Source organism: Pteropus medius, unplaced genomic scaffold, assembly GCF_902729225.1.
Source record: "Pteropus medius unplaced genomic scaffold, Ma_sr-lr_union100, whole genome shotgun sequence".
Taxonomy (NCBI): Eukaryota; Metazoa; Chordata; class Mammalia; order Chiroptera; family Pteropodidae; genus Pteropus; species Pteropus medius.
The window spans coordinates 6949007-6973401 of record NW_024344253.1 but is presented as its reverse complement, the minus strand read 5'-3'; the positions used below and the strand labels follow the sequence as shown (position 1 = coordinate 6973401).

Genomic DNA, 24395 nt, shown 5'->3' with positions numbered 1-24395 from the left:
TCACTTTAGGTCCACGTCAAAGGAGATGGGCTAATAGTCTTTTAAACTATAACTCACTGAAACTGAAGAATGACATATAAACTAAATTCCCGGGACACTCAGGGTCCCCTTCAGTGTCTTTTACTCTGTCTCTCTCACTGTCCTCATCTCTATTGTCTCTGTTCCTCTAGGCCCCTCTCAGTGCCTTTGCACTTACCTCTCTCTCACTCTCTGCCTCTGAGAGGAGACCACACTCTGTGGAGTGTTATTCCTTTTCTAATAAACTTTCCTTTTGACTCTAACTTTGGCGTGTGTGTTGAATTCTCTCCACACTCTCCACAAAAGACTCTTCTCTCCGTACAGGGCTTGGTCTCTGCCCCCACTTGGGGAAATGTGCCGTCCTGCATCACAGTGACAATATCTTTTGATATTTACCTTGTTGGAAATTAAAAATTACAAAGATTTTAAATATTAGTTCATTTAAAACAAATTATGTTAATATAATTTTTATTAAAATTATATTTTACCAAGCAAAAAAATTTGTGAGAAGTGACATTGTATTAGATTTTTGTAGATCTCCTTAATGTCTGACTTAATAGAAACCATCCAGATTCTCCTATCTGCTTCTGCAGTTGATCTGTTGCAATGTCAACATCACGTAGCCTCTTGAAAGCTCCAATGTACATTCATGAGAGAGTAAACATAAGGGCAAATAACATTTTAGTATTACTGTGAAAATAGTTTTGATCACATGGCTGAGACCCCCGCCCTGCTGAATGTGGCTTTATTAACATTTTTAATTCTCTTGCTTCCTCCCTACTTTAACTATAAACAAAATCCCTCTGTTGTCCTCAGTCATTTTTAAGAGTGTAATGGTGACGTGGTACCAAAAAGTTCAAAAGCCACTGTTCTAGGGTATGTATCCTAAAGAGGGGTTGCTGGATCATATAAGGTATCCACATTCTCAATTTTACTAGATGTTGTCAAATTGCTCTCCAAAGTGGCTGAGGCAGAACTTTAACTCAAGCACATGTATAAAAATGTTCTTCGTGGTTATTGTTGTTTATAACATGAAAGTGGAACCAATGTCCATCTTGTAGTCCATCTACAGGGTACTTCAAGATCCATGTAGGCTGTACCATTGCTGCATTGCTCACCACATATTTCCAGTTGGCACAGGGCTGCTGCTCAATAAATATTTGTGGGAGGAAAGGAAATGAGAGGGGCAGCGAGGGAGAAAATATATTGTTCTGAGATTGCTTTAAAATTTAACCCTATTTCGTGGACATCTTTTCAGATGTAGACTTTTAGTTCACAGGCTAGGAATGACCAAAAGCCATGTGACTCTTGTACAACTAACTAGGAAGCTTCCTTTTCTATTGTCTAAAAATAAAGGTGTATGAATTTAAGACGTTTTGATCTGTTAATCACTACAGGCTGCAAAACATTGCCATCTAGTGGTGCATTCAGAAGTCTACACAAAATGGCCTTTGCTGTTAAAAAAATAACTGAATATCTTGCCCACATTTTCTTTGGGAGTCTTCTGTAATTCAGACAGAAAGTTGAGTCAATTACTTAAAAGCTTTCCAGAAATAATATAATAAATGTATATCTCTTTGTTACTCCTGTAATTTGTGTGTACACTGGAAGATTTTCTTAAGATCATTTAGGTAAATTTGTTAGTATTTCTCAGATCATACAGCAAAACCGATGGTTAAAACAAGTTAATAGACTATTTTCTTCATGTAAATATCTTTTTCTTTCTCTCTTCTTGCTTTCGCTTGGTCTCTAATTTACATTGTCAGAGATTTTTAAAACTGCATGTAGAAAAAAATAGCAATGCATAGTAACTGCTCAATAAATGTTTGCTGCAAATAAGAAAAACACACATTCATAGCCTTTACTTCAATGCCTTTTTTGTTCAATTTTGTATCCTCAATGGCTAGCATATACAGGAGCCTAATAACTATTGTGAAAGGAAAGTGGGGAAGGAAAAACAAGATGGAAGGAAAAAAAGGCCAATTATGTTCAAAATAGGGATAAAAGTCATGATCTTCAGAATGTATTTTATCTCTATGATTCTAGAACATTAATAACGAAGAGGCCATGGTGAATCACGAAGCTTTCAAAGCAATCTACAATCATTGCACTGACAATGAAGTGATTCAAATTTCCTTACCCTTTATCACCAATGAAACAGTCCTGCTCTAAACATTACTGGGGTCCTCATTTTTCAAATATTTATTATCTAAATCTTCAAAGTTATGAGTCTGGATAGGGAAAATTCATCAAAAGATGAAAATATTCACCCATCGACTTCTAATTAGTCCCCTTGCAAAAACCTCCCCACTTAATATTCACATGTATCCCCACCTATCTAGTTAACATCTTGTCCTTCGGGGGATGCAAACATTGCATAATAAAATAAAAATACTGTACAATGAAAATTTATTACAAAGTAAAATTGCAACTCTTCCAACAAAAGTAGAAGGAGTTCCACAAAGTACATAAAAGTGATGGGGGAAATTGCTTGAAGCCATTGACAAATGAGAATGTGGCAGAGAAAATTGATACAAAGACACGATAGTGATAGATGCTTCCTATTCTGGTTATCCATTGCTGCAAAACCTATTTACTGGCTTAAAACAACAACAATTATTTCATTATCTCTCACAGTTTCTACATCAGGAATTCTCAGGGGGCTGGGCTCAGCAGTTCTGACTGGAATCTCTAATGCAGTTGCAATGTGATGATGGTTCTTTCCCCTCACACCCAAGTACCCAGCCCCATTAAACCCCTAATAGGTCTCTGTTGCCCCTGGGATAAAGCCAAAAAGCTTTCTAGATGTTCGGTGGTGTGGCTTAATCTTTCCAAGTTCATCTCATGCCATACTGCACGCTTCTTGTTGTCCACCTACACAGGTCTTTGGTTCTCAGATGCACTGACAGCCACCACAGGACTTTGCACATGCAGTTCCTGCTGCCTGTTATTCTCTCCCCCTACAGCCTCTCATAGTAGATATTTGCTACTTTTCCTGTCCAAAGAGCTGTTTCATTCTTCTGGTAAAAATAAAAACAAACCAAAAAACTGTCTTTTATTTCCATCACCTGTTGGGTATAGTAGTAATATGGCACCTTTCCCACACCCCAAGAGTAAGTCAGGCTGGCTAATCAAAGTACCTTATCCACGGGATAGTGATTGTGATCCATGCAGAACCGAGCAGAGTCCTTTTTCTGTAACTGCTATAAGTGCTCTCCTTCTGTAATCCTGGGCACTGAACATCTCTATGTGGGAAAAAAAAATCTATGAAGTCAACACGGAGAAAAGCAAGACTAAGAGATGGAGAGAGAGAAAGGAGTTACGATGACAGTGTTTAAATCCCTAAATTCTGGCCTTCCCCAAAGCCAGTCTATCCCCTTAACTTTCCTGTTACATGAGCCAAGTTATGTTCAAGTTAAAGTTGGGTTTCCACTAGTTTTTCATCTGTCTAACTCTTCAGGGAAAGCCAGATTCCAAAAAGCCTTCATAGACCTTCCTGTGTAGGTCAAATCTTCTTTTATAACCTTTTAAGCCACTCACTATGTACCCTCCAGCATAGCAATCACCACAGTTACCATTTCATATTTATTCATGGAACTGTTTAAATATCTCGTCCACAAGTTCCATGAGCAGGACTTGGGTTTAGCTCAACATTCGTTTTATCACTAGTGCTTGGCAGAGAGTGGGTGCTCCATACATATTTGCAGAATAAATGAATTACATAATGAATCCATGCTGCTGACAGGAGCAACATTATTAAGCCCAAAAGAGATTAAAAATGAGTTCTTTAAAAAAAAAAAAAAAAAAAAAAAAAATATTTAAAAGACAAATAAACCACTCTTAACATGACTTTATATTTCCCAACAAAATTGTAGCTACTGTCTTCCCCTGGGCCCTCTATTTTCATTCTTTTGGCTTGTGCAGATTTTGGATCTTAGAACGAAAAACAACAACGAAAAAAGTCTTTGTTATTTTAAAAGTAACAAATACAAAAAAAATTCAGTTACAATTTTTCTGGAAAAAAGAATAAATGGAGAAAAGACTAGCCCTACCAGATTTTAAAACACATTTAAGATATCATAATAATTATAACAATTTATGACCAAAGAAACAAATATGTGAACAGAAATATTCCCAAAATACATAACCAAATACATACGTAAACTTGGTTAATGATAAAGACAGCATTTAAAATCAGTGAGGAAAAGAAAAATGATTCATTAAATGAGACTCAGACAGGTTAAGTAACTGGCCCAAAGTCAAACAGCCTATAAGTGCTAAGTCACCTATTCTGTCCTTCCGACTTCAGAACTTGCCTCTTTTAAACATTACCCTATCCTTGTTTATCTCTGTATGAGACCACAAAGGCATGCAGGGATGGGGAGAAGAAATTATTAAAAGGGCAGAACAAAAATGTAAAATTACTTCACAGGGTCGTCCACACAGACCGACGGGGCCCGAAGCCCCGCCACAAGCGAGTCTAGGACCCCCGGAGGCCTCTGCATTTCTGTGGTAACCTCACCCACCTAGCGCCGGCATCAGCAGGTGGTCCAACCTGCCCGGCGTGGAACCGTTTACGAGCCGACCCATGCGAGACCCAGCAGACAACTGGGCGGGACGAGTCTGCGCAGAGGAGACACCTAAGCCTGTGGGAGGCGACCCGGGGGCGCGCACGCGTATTGGTGGGCACAGGCGGGTCAGCAGAGGGGTGGGGGGGTAGAGGGACCGCCTCCTTGGGGAGCACGCCGGAAGTGGACGCCCGGTCCCGGGTGCTTTGTCCAAAATATTGGCTCCGCGCCAGAGTGAGGAGCAGGGGTTGTGCGATGGCGGCAGTGGAGGGGACCCCAGTCGAACGGGAGGCCGGGGGTGGCCTAGAGGTGAGACCCCGCTGCATTCTCAGAGCTGCAGGCCCCGGCGCCTGGGTCCCTCCGGGAAGCGGGGTGGAGGACAGATCTTCGGAAGCTGGCGGCAGACCCCTCTTTTCTCCGAGTAGGGAGACCCTGGGGCCTTGGGGACGCAGGCACGTGGTGCTGACCCTTCTATGCCCTTGGCCCTCTTATGGGTCTCGGTGTGCCCTGTCCACGGCCCTCCCCCTGCCGCGTCCCCTTACTCTACCCAGTTCCCACCTGTGGTACTGCAAACTGCATCTCCTCCCAGACTCAGAATCAACCCTCAGGCGTAAATTGGCCCAGTTGCTTGCTCAACGCCGTGGCAGGAGCGTTTGTATGTTAATGCACAAGGTCTGGTTTCTGCGCTCCAGAGTAACAGCCTCGTTGGGGAGACTAGACTGAACTACAGGAATGAACTGTAGTTCACATACGTTCTAATACTTGATCTAAAATATTCGTACTGTTGGAGCTCAGAGGAAGGAGAGATTTAGGCTGGTCTCTTTGTAAAGGTCTGCATATCCTTTCAGGAGTAGCTTCAAAAGTCTTTTTCCTTGGGAGGCCTTCCAGGATTGCCCTCTCTCTACCTCCATCTTTAAGCTTTTCATCTTTGTTAGTTTATTTAGCTAGTGCTCATTTAGTGTCTAATTCATAAGCACTTATTACCTCGTTGCAGGTGTGTGTGTGTGCGTAAGTCCTCCAGGCCCTTCTAGACAGGGACTCTGTTTAGCATCACCTAATGCTTACACATAAATATGAATTAAAAAGGATCAAAATGGTTAGAAGGTCTTAACTGAAGTGGGCCTGCAACAATGGAAAGTATTTGTGTAAGAGGTTGAAAAAAATGGCCCCTGGCCAGATGAGACTGTAGACACATTTTCTTGGTTCATACTGTTGGTTTTTGTTTGAATTAGTGGCCAGCATTTTAAAATCAGTAAATTTCTTTCACATCCCCTCACAAAAAATCTAGATTTTCAGTATCTCTTGAAAAATCGGAATATGTGGGCAGACAGGGCCCACGTGTCTGCATGGTGCTATTAGCAGGAGTTAAGTAACGATTCCTTCCTTTAGACTATATAAAATTTCCAGATCTGCAGTGCCCACTAATCCATTGTCTCTCTAATACTGAAGTAGAGTGTCAGTTACCATTTACCACCTAGTTTGCTTCACTTCTCTGATTAACTGCCTGGTCTCTTAAAGCTATTAGAGTTCTTGATTCCAGATGTAGATGGAGGTGAGTAGGAAGGGCATCACAAGTAGGAGAGTTACGGGCAAAGGGATGGAATGGGGAGAAGCACTGTACATGGGAAAATAAAGGAGGATTCTAGACCATAGGTTTGTTTTTAGGCAAATCATAGAGTAGGACTATTGTTATGGGTTGAATTGTGTCCCCCCAAAAAGATATGTTGAGGTCCTAATCCCTAGTACCTCAGAATGTAACTTATTTGGAAATAGGGTTTTTGCAGATGTAATTCGGTAAGATGAGGTCAAACTGGATTAGAATGGGCCCCTTATTCATTGTGACTGGCCTCCTTGTAAGAAGATGGCCATGTGAAAAGACAGACACAGGGAGAAAGCCACATGAAGATGGAGACAGATTGGAACAATGCATCTACAAAACAAAAAACACAAGGATTGCTGGCTGTCACCGTAAGCAAGGAGAGAGGCACGGAACAGTTATCCCTCAGAGCCTGCAGAAGGAAGCCACCCTGCCAACACCTTCACTTCAGATTTCTAGCCTGCAGAACTATGAGAGAATACATTTCTGTTGTTTTAAGCCTCCCAATTTGTGATACTTTGTTACAGTAGCCCTAGGATTCTAATACAGCTCTGTAAATCAAAAAGAAGCTGTTTCCTTTAATAGGTGATAGAAAATTCATGGTAGACTTTTGATCATTGGTGTCAGTGAAAGAATTGTTTTAGATAGGTATTTTTTATCTGACAGAATTACCGGTATGGATTGGAGCCAGAAAACATGTTTCGAGATTTCACAGCAACCCAAGCATGAGGTGAAAAGGTTCTGGATTAAGATGGGATTGAGGAAAGCCAAAGGAGCAGTTTTCAGGGTTAGGCAGTAGGTATGGATAGAAAGAATAGAGAAGGAGTCCAAGATGACTAGAGCAGTGCTTTCCAAATTATAGCATACAATTTGAATCACCTGGAGAACTTGGTAAACACAGATTTCTGGGCCTCTCCCCCACAGGATCTGACTCAGTAGTCTGAGATGGTGCTTAAGAAGTTGCATTTTTACCAAGCTCCTGGGTGTGGCTGATGTTGCTGGTGTGTGGGTCACATTTTAGGTTGCACTAAGCTGCTGTGTTCCTGGCTTATAAACACCTTAGAATACAAGCCCCATGAGGGCAGGAACGTTGTCTTCTTCACCAGTGTATCCTGGGGCCTAGAACAGTGCTAGGCAGTGTCGGCTCATGACAAATATTTGTTCCACAAAGACTGGTCATTTGGGCAGAAATGGATAGTAAGAACAGGGAATAAGCTTAGAAGCAAAAATGATTAATTCATTTTTATCCATTTGATTCATCTTGACTATCAGTGAGACATTGGACTGGAGATGCATTGTGAATATAGACTAAAAATCAGTTTCAAACTTAGGATTCATTCTGGATAAAGGTGATAATTGATGCCAGAGGTAATATGATTATTGAGATACTAAATGTAAAAAGAGAGGAGTAGGGGCTCAGCCTTAGTAACACCAACATTTAATAAAAGGAGAAAGCTGAAGGGTAAAAACAGTTAAGAAAAAGTAGAGTGGTTGGAGTGTCATGCATTACAGAAGCCAAGGGAAAAAAGAATTTCAGGGATTATTTAGTCAAGGGAAAGAGAGAAGAGAGTTAACCTACTATTCACTTACCCAACAATTTTTTATTGAGCAACTAGGTACTGTTCCAAAACTGAACAAAACAAAGAGCCCTGCCCCATGAAGCTTACATTCTTGAGAGGCTTACACTGTAATGGTGTGTGGCTTTCTATATGTTGGGTTTTTGTTTGTTTGTTTGTCTTTAATCTATACAGTAACACTTTGGGAAAGTAGTATTTCTGTTTTATACTTGGAGAAATGATGGTTGAGGGAGATTAAGGAGCCAAGATTCTAACTTGGTTCAGCTCGCTTCCAAAGTCTGTGTTCTGTTCAGGACTCCAAACTGTCTCCAGGCTGTAATCACCAGTGCCACTTTTCTGCATTAGACACTACTGGTATGCTAATGATTCCAAAATCTGTCTCCATTCTAGGCTTTCCTCTTGGGTCTGACCCATTGAGTAATCATCTTCCTTTACATTTCCTCCAGGACGCCCCACAGGTACTTCAAGCATAGCATGTCTGAAGTGGAATTTCCTGCTGTCTCTCCCTCACCCCCATTCTTTAACTTCAACTACCTAACTTAAGCAGTTGCTCATGTTAGAAACTTGGATGTCATACTTAATACCTACTCTTTTCTCTCACTCCCTCTATCTAGGAAATCACCAATTCTGCCTACTGTTGTTTCTTTGATATATTGACTCAGTCTTCTCTCTTTCCCCACTGCCAGTAACTCATTTAGGCCCTCATTGTCTTTGACATAAATTATTGCTGTAGTTTCCCAACTGATAATGCAGCTTTCATCCTTGCACCCTCCAGTTCATTTTCTATAAAGCAGTCTTTTAAAAGGTAAATCTGAGAATGTCATTTTCCTGCTTTAATCCCTTGAGTGGTTTCCCATTGCCTTGAGGAGAAAGTCCAAACTTCTTAGTCTGGTGATACCAGGCCCTCCGTGACTTGACCAGCTTCTTCGACTTGTACTGTGGGCTTTAGTCTCCTGGTACATCCATGAATGCATCGTAGCTTCTCTCAGCCTCTTGGCCTTTGTACCTGCCATAACCTCAATCTAAAAAGCCCTTCCTTTTTCTTTTACTCTAGTTCTCTCAAATTGTCTTTGAGGTCTTAGTTTAGAAGCTACCTCCTTCAGGAAGTTTCTTCACCCATCCCACCCACAAAAGGTGGTGCTCTTCCCCTGAGGTCCCACAACACCCCATATTTATCTTCTTGAGCACTTAACCCATTTAATTGATGTTGTCTATAACAGCCACCACAGGCTTCTCAAGGAGAGGGTCTCTGTCCTCATTATTGTATTGTCATTCTCATTATTATACCACCTCGTACAGTACCTGGCCCATAGGAGAGGCTCAGTTAAAGAGCAGATAAATACTAGAGAATAGAAGAGAAGAAATACAATAAAGACAGTGTCACTGAAAAGACAAGGTAATGTGAGCCGATTTTTACCACATGATCCCATACATTTTTAAAGCAAGGAGCAAGATTATCTACTGAGACCAAAGGTAATGCAGGATGTAGCAGAGATTTAAAAAGAGAAAGTATGGAGTATCTACCACTAGCTCTCTATTGGGTAGTTTTTAAGCAGGAACTTCTGTTTCAGGAATTCAAGGTGCTGCAGGACGTGGATGTGAATGAATCACAAAAAGATGCTGAGCACTGGATCTGCACTCAATGGAATCTCTGTGAGGAAGAGATGCTAGAGGAGAAGACAGAGCTGATCTCACAGGGTAAGGACTCTGTCCTCTAACTTAGCATTGAGTTCTTTGAATTTTGGTTGGAAAAAAAAAGAAAAGTTTTTAAAGAGCTCAGCAGAAATAGAGGATTAAAGATTTCCCAATAGCTTTGACTCTTAGAGACAAGATACTTCTGCTCTTCGTTACAGGTTGGCTAGCCTGATCTGTGGAGTTGGAAATTGATAGCTCCCTAACTTTCCTTGAACTTGCTCTATCTCTTGTTAGTCCCGTTAGAAACCAATAGATGATCAAAACTCAACTCATCTTCAAATCTTCAGACCTACTCTTGCCACCCTCAAAATCTGTTCTTCCTCCTGTGTCCTCTGTCTTCATAAACAGCACCATATCCCACCTACTGCTCAAGTCAGAAAACTTAAAAAAATCATTTTTGACTTCTTTCTTTCCCCAGAAAGAAATTGCAACAGAACATGCAATTACCATGTTCTGTTGATTCTATGTTTTCCAGTAATAGATAGTGCTTGCCTTATTGATCACTGGTCGTAGTATATTGTTATTATCCATTTACATATACATCTCCCCTCCATTAAACTGTAGGTTCCTTGAGGACAGAAACCATATCATATGTTCATTTTTGTATTCCCAATACCTAATCCAATGTCTGGAATGTAGTGGATGCTCAGTTAATATATGTTAGGTAAACAGATCAGTAAATAACATGAACACTGAGGCCCTTTTCTCAGAAACTCTGAGTTTAGCTGGGTTAGATTGTAGAGGAGGACTCACCTCTGATCAAGTCTATGTTTCAGATGCCGTACCTTTCTACTTCAGACATCCTCTGAGGGAAAGATTTTCCTAAATTACTCCCTATTCCTTTCACCTGTGGAACTGGATGAAAATTTTGAGCAGTGTGGCCACTCATCTCTGAAGGAAGAGCTATATGGGACTAAAGACTAGGTACTTTGCCATGCCCATGCCTGTGGCAAAGGTTGATCCTAATGATTCTTATAGAGAGGAATCCTTTTATTAATATTTCCAAACAATTTTGTTTCCTTTTTGTAGCCCCCAACCTTTCTTATATCATCTTCACTTTGTTCTAAATCTGAAATGAGATTATATTGTGTATCCACTATCAGTCAGGTTCCAATCAAGAGATAAAAATCATACCAGTAATTTAAACAAGGGACATTTACTGTAAAGAACGTTTAATTAGTAAAAAGTCGTTAACTACTAAAAGGGTTAAAAGAGGACTCTAAGGAATATAAAAATAGATAATGCAGGAAAGAGCCTTACCTCTCGGACTAAGAGTAAACAAGGAAGAAACCAAGAATTTAGAAGCTGAGCCCAAAGAATTTAGCCCAAGCCAAGATTCAGATGTTTTTGTTGAGGTTGTGGCTGCCAAAGGGACACAGCCTGCTGGTGGTGAAGAAGCTTGTCAAAGAGCATAGGCCAGAACTGGTTTGTAGGCATGCCCTGCCGAATGGCAGAGAAATTCACTGAAGGGTATATATTCCATAGGAAAGGCCTTCTGGGTGGTGGAAAAACTCATTGGAGGGCACGGGTGGGCAGAGCTGGTCCACCACAAGCTCTCAAGCCACCCATATGTTGATTTGGTGGACCCACCAAAAAACAAAACAGCTTACCAATACCAGAAAGAGAAATCCCTTTCTCTTTGTGTGGTTTACAGTGTCCCTCCAACACCCTCCATTGACAAAGCCAGCTGATAAAGAAGAAATGTTTCAGGGTCTAACTCCAATATCACAAGTAGGGCAAAGAAGACAAAATGGGCATGTATAATATGATCCCATTTTTGTATCAAAAAATAAACATACCCAGAAGTAAGTCTTAAAGAATATACAACAAAATATTGGCAGTGGTGTTCTTTGGTTGGCAAGATCATGGGATTATGGGTGCTTATCATTTTTTCTGTTTTTGATTTTCCTATAATAAGCATTTTTTTTTGTAATCAAAAGTGTTTCTCTGTAATTCTAAGATTCTTCTAAACTTATGAAAAAATTATTAGGAAACATATTAAGGGTTCGAGTTGCTTTTAAAAATAATACATATCGACTTTAGATGGTATCTGTTGACTCCCTGTCATGAAAGGTGGGTAAATTAGCACAATTTATACTTATTCCCACCACCTCTCCTCCTCACAGTACAATTTTTATAATATAATTATTTTTACATTGTCATGGTTTAAAGCATTTACTTTCTGTTCTACAAAAAAAATTACTGGTTGTTTAATCTCAGTTCTTCATTTAAATTGATTCATTGCTCGCCGTTCATTCTTGTACATTGTCCTCTCAGTTCCTGAATGTTTATTTAATTTCTTCATCAGTTATATTTCAGAACAACACATCTTTCCAAAAAGGGCTCATTGGTGTCATACTTCCTGAGTCTTTTATCTACCTGATAATGTCTGCCTGTGCTTTGAACATGAGGAACTCGTTGCTGGGTAAAATATTTTTGGAGCACACGTTATTTCACTTTAGAACTTTATAGGCATTACTGTACAGCCATGCCTGGGTACCTGTGGGGGATTGGTTCCAGGACCCCCAAGGACACCAGAATCCACAGATGCTCAAGTCCCTTATATAAAATGGCATAGTGTTTGCATATAACCTACACACATCCTCCTATATACTTTAAGTCATCTCTAGGTTACTTATGCTATCTAATACAATGTAAGTGCTATGTAATAGTTGTTATACTGTATTGTTTAAGAAATAACGACAAGAAAAACGTCTGCACACATTCAGTAGAGAGGCAACCTCCTAAGCCTAACTACAAAGTACATGTCAACAACAATGTAACTTAAAATATATATTTTTTCAATTAGTATTTGATTGAAATCCACATTAGCAGAACCCTCAGATATGGAGGGCAAACAGTATTCTGGCATTAAGAGTAATTGTAGAGAAGTGTAAAGTCAACCTGAAATTTTCTTTTGAATATTACTTGCTTTTCTGGCTACATGCCCATTTGTTGATTTTTTCCCCTGAAATTTAGTTACTTCACCAGGATATATCTTGGTGTTGACTGTTACATATCAACTTTTTATGGTCTACAGTTTCTCTTCCAAAGAGTCAAGTCTATTTCAGCAACATTTTCTTCCGTCATATATTTGAATTTTTTTTTTCCATCTGTTTGTTCTTTTCTTTAGGGACAATATATGTTTTCAAATACCTTTCTATGCTATTGGTCTTCTCTATAATCATATTTATATTCATTTCATTCTATATGATTTCTCCGGGCCTCATCAGTACCCTGTAGTGATTATTCTTGTGGTTTCTTAGGTGAATTTCATTTACATAATGCTTTTAGTTTTCCCTTCCATTTCTTTCTTCTGCTCTACTAAATTCTCACTTTTTAATTGTTTTATAATCTTTTTACTGTTTTATTTATTTATTTATAAAACTTTTTTTGTGACATTGGTTCACGAAATCCAGTAAGTTTCAGGTGTACAATTCCTTTTACTGTTTTATAATTTATAATCTATTTTGAAGCCTTATATCTCTTCTTTGAGTTTTCACTTAGAGTGAATTGTGTGTAATTTCAAGATAATGGAGAACTCTGCTGATACCTGCTATTAATTCCTTTGATATTCCTCTTGAATGTATGCTCCTAATCCCTTATGTTCCTTTCTTTCCTAAAACAACCACCACCACCTATTTTCAAGCACATATCCCACAAAGTTACCTTATTGATTATCAGCAATGAATGAAGCAGGCTCTCCATTAAAGATTACTATGGGAAGAGGAAGAGGGAATTGAGCCAGGATATTTTTTAAGTTTTCATGCAGATTTGCTGCCACAAACACCCTCTCATCTAATCTGCAGACGTATCTCTCTTCAGCGTTATGTTTCCAAGAGATCAATATGGCACAAGAAAAAGCCCTTTAGATCATAGGCTTTTCATAATACAATCTGACAGTCACACTGTCTGTTCCCTCTTTACCTTGCTTCACTACTGTCAGTGTTCCTTAGCTAGGAATTAGGTGGAAGATAATAGAAATGACCTGCCAGCATGGTTCCTTCTTTAACATCTTCTCCCCTGCCACTCTGATAATGTCAAACTAGATCTCTACAGGGACAATCTTTACTTTCTCCATGACACCCCTCCCGCCATGCTCTAGATCTCTTCAGTCTAATCAGAAGATCAGTGAATATGACATTCAGAAATAGCCTTTGGGAAATATCTTCTATGGCCCTCTTCTTTAAGATGGAGTTCACCTCATTTGTTATTCTTTTGTTTTCAATGGGTTTTGAGAAATACCTTTATCATCTTTTAGTCTCTTTCTGAATTTTGAAGGATATATATCAAACCAAAAAAAATCACTTTAAGAGAAAATTATGACAAAGCCAATTCTTTCCAGTATTTTATTTGAATGTTATTTAAATGAAATCCAGACTGGATATGGAGGTTTGTGCTAGGGACACATTACTTAGTGATAATTTTTGGACTTAAAGGATAAAGATTAATAATAAAATAATAATAATAGCAATAATAACAGCAGCTGTCACTTAATATAATGCTTTTTATATACCAAGCAGTGTTCTAAATGTTTTACATATATTTACATATATTTAATTCTCATAACACCTCTATGAGGTAAATAGTATTATTTTCATTTTCAAGTGAGGAAACTGAGGCACAAAGAATTCCAGTGACTTTCACACAGTAAGTGATGGAGCCAGGATTCAAACCCAGGCAGTTGGTCCTACTGTCCATTAAAGTGTCTGTGCTGTTAATCACTATATTGTGTTGCCTCTTATTCATTGCAAAAAGATTAATGACTAGAGAGTTCGCATCACCAAGGCCAAGGTGAAATGGCTCTCTCAGGGAGCTCACAAGTGCGTTTTTGTGACTGAGGAGGTCAGGGATTTGATGATCTAGAAATCCAAAAACTTCCAATTGCAGAAGGATACACAATTGCCATACAAAAGGAGGCAATTCCACCAGAAGATCAGAAAGAAAAATGCCAGGACTGAGAAAGGGAGAATTGATTTCTATTAAAATGACAATCAAGCATTTTTATTCTGAGGTGTAGATTCAGATTTGTTTAACTGTCATGGTATATTTGGAAGAATGAGTAGTGTGCCAGTTATTAATTTATTGCCTCTCAACTCCAAATCTACCCTTTTTTGCTTTGCTTGTGTTACTGGATCTGGACTGTTTCTCCTTTGCCAGCTGGCACAAGATTTAAATTTTGTTAATAGAGGATGCTGAAGGGACAATACAAGGCCACAGAAAAAGGCAGGAACTTCTCTTTCTGGTGCTTTTTTATTACACACAGAGTCCAGCAAGTTCCTACACTATCAAACAGGCCACTTCCTGTGGACTAGCTCCAGACTGCCCACCTCCTCCTGTGAATTTTTCCACCACCCTACAGGCCACTCCCACACACCAGCTCCACCAATAGGGTGTGTGTTCCTGTGGTAGCCACAGTCTCTTGAAAATTGTCTGAATCTCAGCCCTGGCAGGGAATAGTCCTCCTTTAGTTCTTTGTTTTCTCTTAGACTTTCCAGCATAGGGAGAGGTAATATTTGTATTTTAGGAATTATAGAATGGGTCTACTTATCATTTCAGATTCTGAGACCAGGAATAAGATGAAGTACTGGAAGTCAAAGATGGAAATTTCTGGAGATAAAGATTCAGCAAGGGCTATATCAGGAAGATGCCAAAGACAGATCTCCCAGAAATGTGGGTTAATTGAAACCAGTGATCCTGAGGACAGGTTATTGAGGCATTGGGTAAGTCCCTTAGAGGATGCAATAAGACAACCTTCTTCCCAAGAGAGAGGTATCAGGGAATTGAATCTCATCCCTAAGAAAACCATTGCAGGAGAGAGAGACCATGGATATAATGGTGGAGAAAAAATACTTTCTGCTGGAAAAAGATCTCACCATTATGAGGTCTGTGGCCAGAACTTCAGACAGAAATCAGAAATAACTGAACATCAGAAAATTAATAATATCAAGAAAACTTATGAATGTAAAGAATGTGGAAAAATTTTCAGTCGTAGCTCAAACCTGATTATACATCAAAGACTTCATACAGGAAAAAAACCATATGTATGTAATGAATGTGGGAAAGACTTTAATCAAAGTTCAAATCTTATTACACATCAGAGAATTCATACGGGAAAGAAACCTTATATATGTCATGAATGTGGGAAAGACTTCAATCAGAGCTCTAATCTGGTTAGACATAAGAGAATTCATAGCAGTGAGAATCCCTATGAATGTAAAGAGTGTGGGAAGACCTTCAAGGGAAGCTCGAACCTTGTCCTACACCAGAGAATCCATAGTGGAGGGAAGCCATATATATGTAATGAATGTGGGAAGGCCTTTAATCAAAGTTCAGATCTTATAACACATCACAGAATTCACACGGGAGAGAAACCCTATGAATGTTATGACTGTGGGCAAACCTTCAGTCAAAGTTCACACCTTATCACACATCAGCGAATTCATACTGGAGAGAAACCCTTCAAGTGTAATGAATGTGAAAAAGCCTTTCGGCAGCGTTCATATCTTACCAAACACAAGAGACTCCATGGTGAATGTGGGAAATCCTTCAATGAGCACACATCTTTTCTTAAACATCAGAGGCTGCATACTGAAAAGAAACTTGAATGTGAAAAAGCCTGCACTTCTGACTTGGACTTTATTAAACAACAGAGAATTCATAGGGAAGAAAAACCTTATGAATGTACTGAATGTGGAAAAACTTTCCGGAGAAGTTCAGATCTAATTCGGCATTGGATAATTCATACTGGAGAGAAACCTTATGAATGTAGTCAGTGTGGGAAAGCCTTTAGCCAGAAGTCGCACCTTGTTACACATCAGAAAATTCATACTGGAGAGAAACCCTATCAGTGCAATGAATGTGGGAAAGCCTTCCGGCAGCGTTCACTCCTCACTCAACATCAGAGAATCCATAGTGGTGAGAAACCCTATGAATGTAAAGAATGTGGAAAATCCTTCATCTGGCGCACAACTTTTCTCAAACATCAGAGACTTCATGCTGGAAAGAAACTTGAAGAATGTGAGAAAACATTCAGCAAGAATGAGTTGTTTAGAAAAGAGCAGAGAATTCATCAAGAAGAGAAAACTTATCAGTGTGGTAGAACATTCCGAGGCATCTCAGACCTCATCAGACATCAGGTAACTCATATGGGAGAGAAACCGTATGAATGTAAAGAATGTGGGAAAACTTTCAATCAGAGCTCAGACCTTATGAAACATCATAGAATTCATAGTGGAGAAAAACCTTATGTGTGCAATAAATGTGAGAAATCTTTTAGGGGCAGCTCAGATCTTATTAAACACCGTCGTGTTCATACTGGAGAGAAACCTTATGAATGTCTTGAATGTGCAAAGGCCTTCAGTCAGAACTCACACCTTATTAGTCACCAGAGAATTCACACTGGAGAGAAACCCTTTGTATGTAGCAACTGCGGGAAGGCCTTCCGTGGGCGCACACCTTTTCTTAAACATCAGAAACTTCATACTGGAAAGGAACTTGGGGAATGTGAGAGAGTCTTCAAACAGGACTTATTCTAATAGGTAATAGAAACCTAATGAATGTAAGAAAAGCCTGGTGGAGACCACATCTTTTTGCACTATAGAGGATTTTTATTATTGAAATCCATTTGAAGGTAGAAAACATTAGAAGAGCTCTACTGGATGGAAAACATATAAGTGTAATCAGGTGAAAAAGCTCTTGGGCATATTACCTTTTTTCTGCCTCAGAGTCGACACTGGAGTATGGTCCCCAGTATATAATTATTTGAGAATGTTTTAGATGACTCCTATTGTTATTAAAATCATTAGAAAGCACTTTTGGCAGCAACCCCAAAACTAAATTCATGGAAGGAGCCATTTCGATCTTGACTACCTAGTCCGATGACAAGTATAAATCTGCTTAAAGTCATTTAGGGTGATTAAATCTTCCTTTGGGATGAATTCTTTACACTAGGTATATGTTTTACACATGTTCCCTTCTTTTCTTCCTTATAAAAATATACTTATGCATATGTGAAAATGCTAATGAGAATGACCCACTAATTGAGAGGAAACAAAAAATAATAGAAATGACTTGACGGCAGGTAACTGAAGGCCAGGACCCAAAAACCAAGTGGGGAATTTCTCAAGAGAAAGAGTAGTGACTACTTTAATTTCAGGAAAAGTAAAATCAAGAGACAGAAGAACAGGTTTGGGGAATAGGATTAGACTGAGTGCCAGGGCAGAGCATTCAGGTAACATGAGTTCGTGGGAATTGGAAAGCATCTACTGTGAAAGGTCAGATGGTTGTAGGGAGAGTGATTTTTGTCTTGAACCAGGGCTTTGTAATTGGGCACAGCTTATTTGAGAATTGAAGAGTCTAAATAGAACTCTGGAGAAAGGTCAATCATTATTTAAGCTGATAACTAATTTAATATGTCCTGCCTATCTGTGCAATCAAACTCAATTGTCAGCTATTTCTTGTATTCTGAATTACTGACAGATTGCCTAATGAGTCATCAGATAAGAAGTTTACCAAAAAAGACCATGTAAGGCAGGGCGAAATTCAACCTCATATCTTTCTTTAGTGAGAATAGCTTGTGAGATGCATGGAGGGAAACAATGGTTCTTAGCGGGGTGATTTTGCCCCCAGGGGACAGAGATATTTTGGTTGTCACAACTAGGAAGAAAATACTGACATTTAACAATGAGGGATGTTGTTAAATATCTTACACTACACAGCCCCCACCCCTCACACACATACACACACACACACAAAAAAATTATCTCACCCCAAATGTCAGTAGTGCCATGGTTGAGAAATCCTGCCCTGGAGCCATTTAAGCAAGAATTTCAGTGTGATGTGGGCAGTGGCAGTTCATCTGCATGGGAATCCAGATTCTGATAGAAACCTTTAGTTTGACTGTTTCAAGAGAGGCAATATTCTATAGTGGAGGGAGTAGAGATATGGGTTTGAATCCCAGTATGATGTATTGGCTTCAGGACTGCAGCAAATTATATAATCCCTCTGGTCTTTATTTTCTTCATTAAAATGGTGATAAAATAATCTACCTCGTGGGGTAATTTTGAGGTTTAAATGAGAAAACAAATTTATTGTTGACACATAGGGCATCTGCAGCTCTAATCATTTTAAAACAAGATAAAGTATTTACAAGCAAATTATAAGATATATTAGATACAGTGCTGTCTTGTGGCTGATGTAAAGAATATGACCTGTTAATGTTCAAAGCATTGGAGGCTGTGGCTTCCCCAGAGGGACATCCTGAACAACAGTGGGATGTCTTAAAGTGGAGAAGCCCGTCTACACCATCCCTGAAAGCTGGCTGCTTGTGGATGATGTGATACAGAAGCCTGCCAATCCCCATCACTGCCTCAAAGTTTTAAGCTCTTTAATAATCTCAGAGAAACAAATAATCTTTGTACATGAGAATATCTTTAAATATATTTGGGAAGCAAAAGGAATGAAAAATAGCTATCACCAATGATTTACTTGGATAAAAATTAAAGATACTTAAGTTTTTTTAGTTATCCCAAATTCTAATTAGTCGAAGCCATTATAGCCAACTGGAACATTTTGCCATTCTATTTTTGTAAAAGAAAGGATTTGGGACTTCATTCTCATAAGCCCATCTCCATGTCCTTTACCTGTATTTACAGTTATACAGTGAGAATGATGTTTATAAGGATAAGCAGGATATTGAAGGAAACTCAGATAATTTAATGCAGTGGTTTGCAACTTTCTAAACATCAAGGCTCTCTTTTTTACTTTTCTGTATCTGTTTTTTAAAAGGTTTTATTTATCACACTGTAATTATTAAAGAATAATTACATCTATTTTTTGTTATTCAAATGCATGGAGTATAACCACCAATCATGCATCTGATTAGCATGATATAACCAGACCTAGGTATTAAAATTCCAGCCCAAATCAAATCACTTAACATTTTCATTAGTCTTTTTTATCTCTTCTGTAAGCAGGTATATAATTTGCTTTGACTTTTTAAAATATCTACTATTGCTTGAAGACCTCAAATTGAAAACTAACCTTTTCATTTCATCCCTGATAGTGCTTAATTATACTGGATGTATCGGACCATTGAAAGCAGGGGGTAGTTTTTGTTACAGTATGGAAATGCTTTCAACTGTGAATGTTGGAATAAAAGTTGTGCAAGAGATGCTTATTAAGTGCCTTCTATGTGCCAGGGGCCATAATTCGATAGTGCTAGAGAAAGACATTTGTTCTTCCAGAAGCTTTATAATCCAAGGAGGGGCTGAGGGAGAACAAATGAGTTAATTTTCAGTTAACTGACAATTTATGAAATGAAGATTGATTCAAAGCTTTAATGGGTAGAAGTATCCATTAATGTAGCAATGTCCACTTTGTAAACCTGAATTCACAGAATAATATCTACTGTTAGGGAGCAGCCTGCATTGGAACTTTGAGAAAAGAGCTTAAAGGTTAAAAGTTGGCCTTCATGAGAATCTAAGCAGCTAAATTTCTAAACTCCAGCAGAACCAAAGCTGAGAAATTATCAGATCTCTTTGAGGAACAGGGGTAATTGGAATGTGGATTAAGAGAGGTTTCTCCATATAGATATTTCATAGGAAACAAGACTATTATTACTACCTTGCGGGGAGAGCATGTGAGTATAGTAGAGGAAGGAAATGTTACCTAATAATCTGCCAATTTAGTCCACTTTTCTTAATTTTGGGTGCGCTTACTTAGAGTGAGGCCACCATCCTCATCTCTTGCTTGGTATTATTACCATAACTCTATTTCCATTTCTCTACAGAGCAGCCTGAATGTTCTTTCTTTAGAACAAATCTGATATTGCCACCCATCTCTAAACTTCTGTGGTGATTTCCTACAAACCTGGGCCTGAAGCCTAGTCCTCAGAGTGGCACATGTGTTCTGATTTGGCCCCATTCATCAACTCATTCAGCAAATACTGAGCTTCAAATATGGGTCAGGCACTGGCGGGTACCAAGAGGGGTGAGCAGAAATAGACAACAGCCTCTGCCCTGGTGGAGCAGAAGTGAGATTAGAATCATAAGTAAAATTGCAACGACAATAAGTGCCACAAAGGAGAGGCATAAGACTGCAGTGTGGAGTTTAACTGGGGAGGGCTTTCAGCAAAATGCTTACCTTTCTAAATCCAACATTTACCTCTGAACCAATCTGTAGTTCCCCAAGAACCTAGGCAGTGCCCTCTTACCCTATGGCCTTTCCATAAGCTTTTCTCTTTTCCAGGAATGTCCCCTCCCTCCATACCTACTGGCATTTTTTTAGTATTTCCAATGTGTTAGGTACTGTGATAAGGACTTAACACCAATTTTCTCTTGCATTCTTTGCCTCGGTTGTAATTGGTGAGCACTGCTGTTATCCACATTTTCTACACAGAGATCTAAAGTCAAGATGGCAATTTTCCCAGAGACCCCAAACTAGTACATGAAGAAATTGTAGTTCAAATCCAGGCCTACCTGACTCCAAAGCCCATTTCCTTAGGCGCTACAATATTGTCTCCCAATTCCTTCACGTTCACCTCATTTACTATTGTCATCTTCACTGATGGACACCCAGTGCTGTTAAATGTTTACACTGTGCTCCCCATAGGCCACAGCCATCGTAGCACAGTCATGATTTACCTGTCGCCACACTAGACTGAGCCCTTCCTTGGTCTTTCTCGTCTTTGCAAGCTCAGTGGCTCCAATAGAAGACACTCAGACACCAGGACAGACTAGGACTCACGTGGGTGGAAGTGTGGCCCCCTTCCGGGCTGGTCTAGAAAAACCGCAGGACTCGACTCTGGATGTTCCGCGCATTAACCTGGGAGGCGGCGGGCGAGGCCTGGAGGTCCTGGCAGTGAGCTTTTCCCACGAGCCTTGGCTTGCGGGACAGGTCGTAGTGGGGATAATAGCCGCTGCCCGGGTGGAAACGATAAGTGACGGGAGAACCGAGGGCGGCCTGGCAACAAGATCTCTCAGTGTCCGTGCATGCAGAGCTGGCCTGCTGGCCTTGGTCTTCTGGCTCTGCTTGTCTGGGCCAGCCGCTAGGGCCCAGGGCCAGCCAGATTCCATTCTTTGGGTTCCCACTCGCCGACCCAGCTCGCAGCTTTGGGGCCCTCCCGGCGGCAGGATAGCCTTTCCTAGCCAGCGCCTCCAGAACTGTTAGTTCCGTGCACAGAGATGCTGTGGCAGGTGGCTGGGTACTGCACACTACCAGGCCATGCACAGGATGATCTCTGCCGGGACTGAGTGCAAGGGAGTAAAAGGGACCAGGACTTGCTGGGTAAAGAGCTTTTTCAGTGACTCAAAAGGTATTTACGGGGACCTTTTGACCTTTGCACAATGAAGTTTCTTCTAGGTTGGATGAGTGTCAGGGTGGTGGCTTCTTGGATTTTGAGCTGGCAACACAGACATCCTCTGGGATACAGAACTGCCTCTGCTCCCTGTTTTGAAATAACTCTAAAAAGGCACGGGCTCATGGCCCAAGTCCTCGTTTCTCCCTACCCCCCAAAATGCCTCTGACAAATAAGATGAGACATCCTGATATGGTGCTAACTCTAGTACTAATCTAAAATCTGCTGTGATAAAGAAGTTGTCAGTTGTTACAGTTGGAGGCCTAGATCTTGGACTGCTTTCAGAATCGAGAATGTTTTCACTTTGAAGGAAGACTGATAAAATATGTGTTAATACAGAAAAAGGAAGACAGGTAGATAAAATTAGAGGAGGGCAGGAAACAAGGACAGTTTTTAAACTGTTGAAATAGTCCAAATAGAGAATAATATATTCCTGATTTATAATGTGAGAGTTGAAAGGAAAAACAGATAAGAGAGATATTTTAAGAACAGTTGAAAATAAAGAAGAAAAAATGGTCCAATGATCTTGAGCTTGGAAAAAATGATAGTGTATTACTAAAAGTTAAATTTTGTGTCTCATAGTTTTTGTACTTCCTCCCCCCTACCCAATATTTAATTAGCGCAGGTAAAAACCCTACAAAGGTGGAAACCCTATGAAATAGAAGAGATATAGAGAAATTAAGAAACACATGTGAAGTCTCACAATTAGGGAGCGACAGAGCCAGAATTTGGACTAAGTCTGGTTCCAGAGTCTGTTCTTAACCACTTTCTCAGAAAGACCTTCTAAAGGAGGTAGAACCTGATCTGGACTTGGAAGGCAGGGTGGACTTGGCAGCAGTTTTGAATTGGGATGTGTTCATTCATTGAATAGGTAATGACTGAGTGAATGAAATATACCAAATACTGTTATAGGCACTGGGCTACAAAACTGAACAACACCCCTGCCCTTAATGAGTAAAGGAAAATAATATCAGAAAACTATGTTGGGACCAGATTATAAGTCAAATAAAAGAAAGTTAGATTTGATACAGTAAAAAATACAGAAATCTAAAAGTTTTCAATAGCAATTAACATGATGAAAGTGACATATAACTAACAGCACTATTCAGTCTGAACTGGAGCAGGAAAATCTTGGTGATAAGATTATTAACAAAGTAATAAAATTTTAAATATCTATTATTTGTTAAGTGCCAACTCTGTGCTAGGTGTTATTCTAAGCACTTTACATGTATTAACTCATTTAATACAAAGCCTCTCTAAGTACTATTACTGTCCACATTTGTACAGATGAGGAAACTGAGGCACAGAAAGGTTTAGTAACTAAAGGTCACACAGCATGTAAATGATAGATGCAGACCCAGGCAGGCTCTATCCAGAGCCCATGTTCTTAACCACTGTGCTCCACTCCCTGATGATAACCTAGTGAAATACAGAAAGCCACAAGCATAGTGTCAGTGGAAATGGGAGGAATGGAAAGACTTTTTTTTCTGAAAAATTGGACTTCATAGTAAGTGTATTAGTTTCTCAGGGCTGCTATAACAAATTACCACTAACTGGGTGGCTTAAAACAACAGAAATGTATTCCCTCACAGTTATGGAGGCTACAAGTCTCAAATCCAAGTGTTGGCAGGGCCATGCTCCCTCTGAACCCTCTAGGAGAGGATCCTTTCTTCTTCCAGCTTTCTATAACCCCAGGGGTTCCTTGGCTGTGGCAGCATAACTCCACTCTCTGCCTCCATCTTCATATGGCCGTCTTACTTACATGTCTCTGTGTCAGTTTTCCTTCTTATAATGACACCAGTCATAGTGGATCTAGGGTTCACCCTAATGACCTCATCTTAACTTGATTACATCTGCAAAGACCCTATTTCCAAGTAAGGTCACATTCACACATTCCAGGTAGACATGCATTTTAGGGGACACCAGTACTGAAGGGGAATATTATTCAAGAATAATGTAAAATTAAAAGCTTGGGGCAGGGCATTATCAGAGACAAAAATATTAGAAAAGTATGCCACTTTCACAATTGTTAATTTAGAAATAATCCAAAAGAAAATATTTCCAAAAGAAAATATTCACTATTTCACTTGGTGATGAGATATAGATTTTACCCCAAAAGGCCAGTTGGCTCTTTAGCTGAGCCTTATAACTCTGATCACCAGGTTTCAGGGTCTATTCCTCTACTTTCCAGGTCCAGAAATTTTATTTTGTTAGTGTACCTATCCGGAATTGTTCAAGCCAGGGAAATTGACTTAATACTATCTGAATCAGAAGAGTGATGTAAAAACCAGGGAAAAATAGAACTGCTTGATCAGAAATTGAGTGGGCTGTCAATACATTGTCTCTCTAGGAAAATCTATAGAGAAAGCTAAATTCTAATCAGTAGTTTGCTTAGTGGGCATGGAAGCAAAGCAGAGGTGTAAACTAGGCAATATTAATGCAATTGTCATTCAGCTCTGATCACTTGGTATATCTCCCTGCTCCTGGGCAGAATACCTTCATCAGCTGGAGTGAGCACCCTCCCCTGAATTGGTGCTGGAGGCATAGGCATATTTTTACTCTCTGACTCCATCTTTTCTAGA

At 39.6% G+C, this 24395-nt stretch overlaps 1 protein-coding gene across 7 annotated transcripts in view; it reads left to right on the top strand.

Moving 5' to 3' along the window:
• The first annotated feature begins 4726 nt into the window (after positions 1–4726).
• Positions 4727–24395, top strand: part of ZNF594 (zinc finger protein 594) — a 33799-nt gene continuing 14130 nt past the window's right edge. For 3 of the 7 annotated variants that reach the window (XR_005654261.1, XR_005654262.1, XM_039869680.1), the window contains exons 1-3: positions 4727–4895; positions 9332–9458; positions 15015–16996. Coding sequence is in view for 4 of the 7 variants with exons in the window: in XM_039869680.1 (XP_039725614.1) it covers positions 4842–4895; positions 9332–9458; positions 15015–16993 (2160 nt within the window). In the remaining 3 variants the exon portion in view is untranslated. The remainder of the gene's footprint in view (positions 4896–9331; positions 9459–15014; positions 16997–24395) is intronic. The other 4 variants (XR_005654263.1, XM_039869682.1, XM_039869683.1 and 1 more) reach the window with 3 other exon arrangements.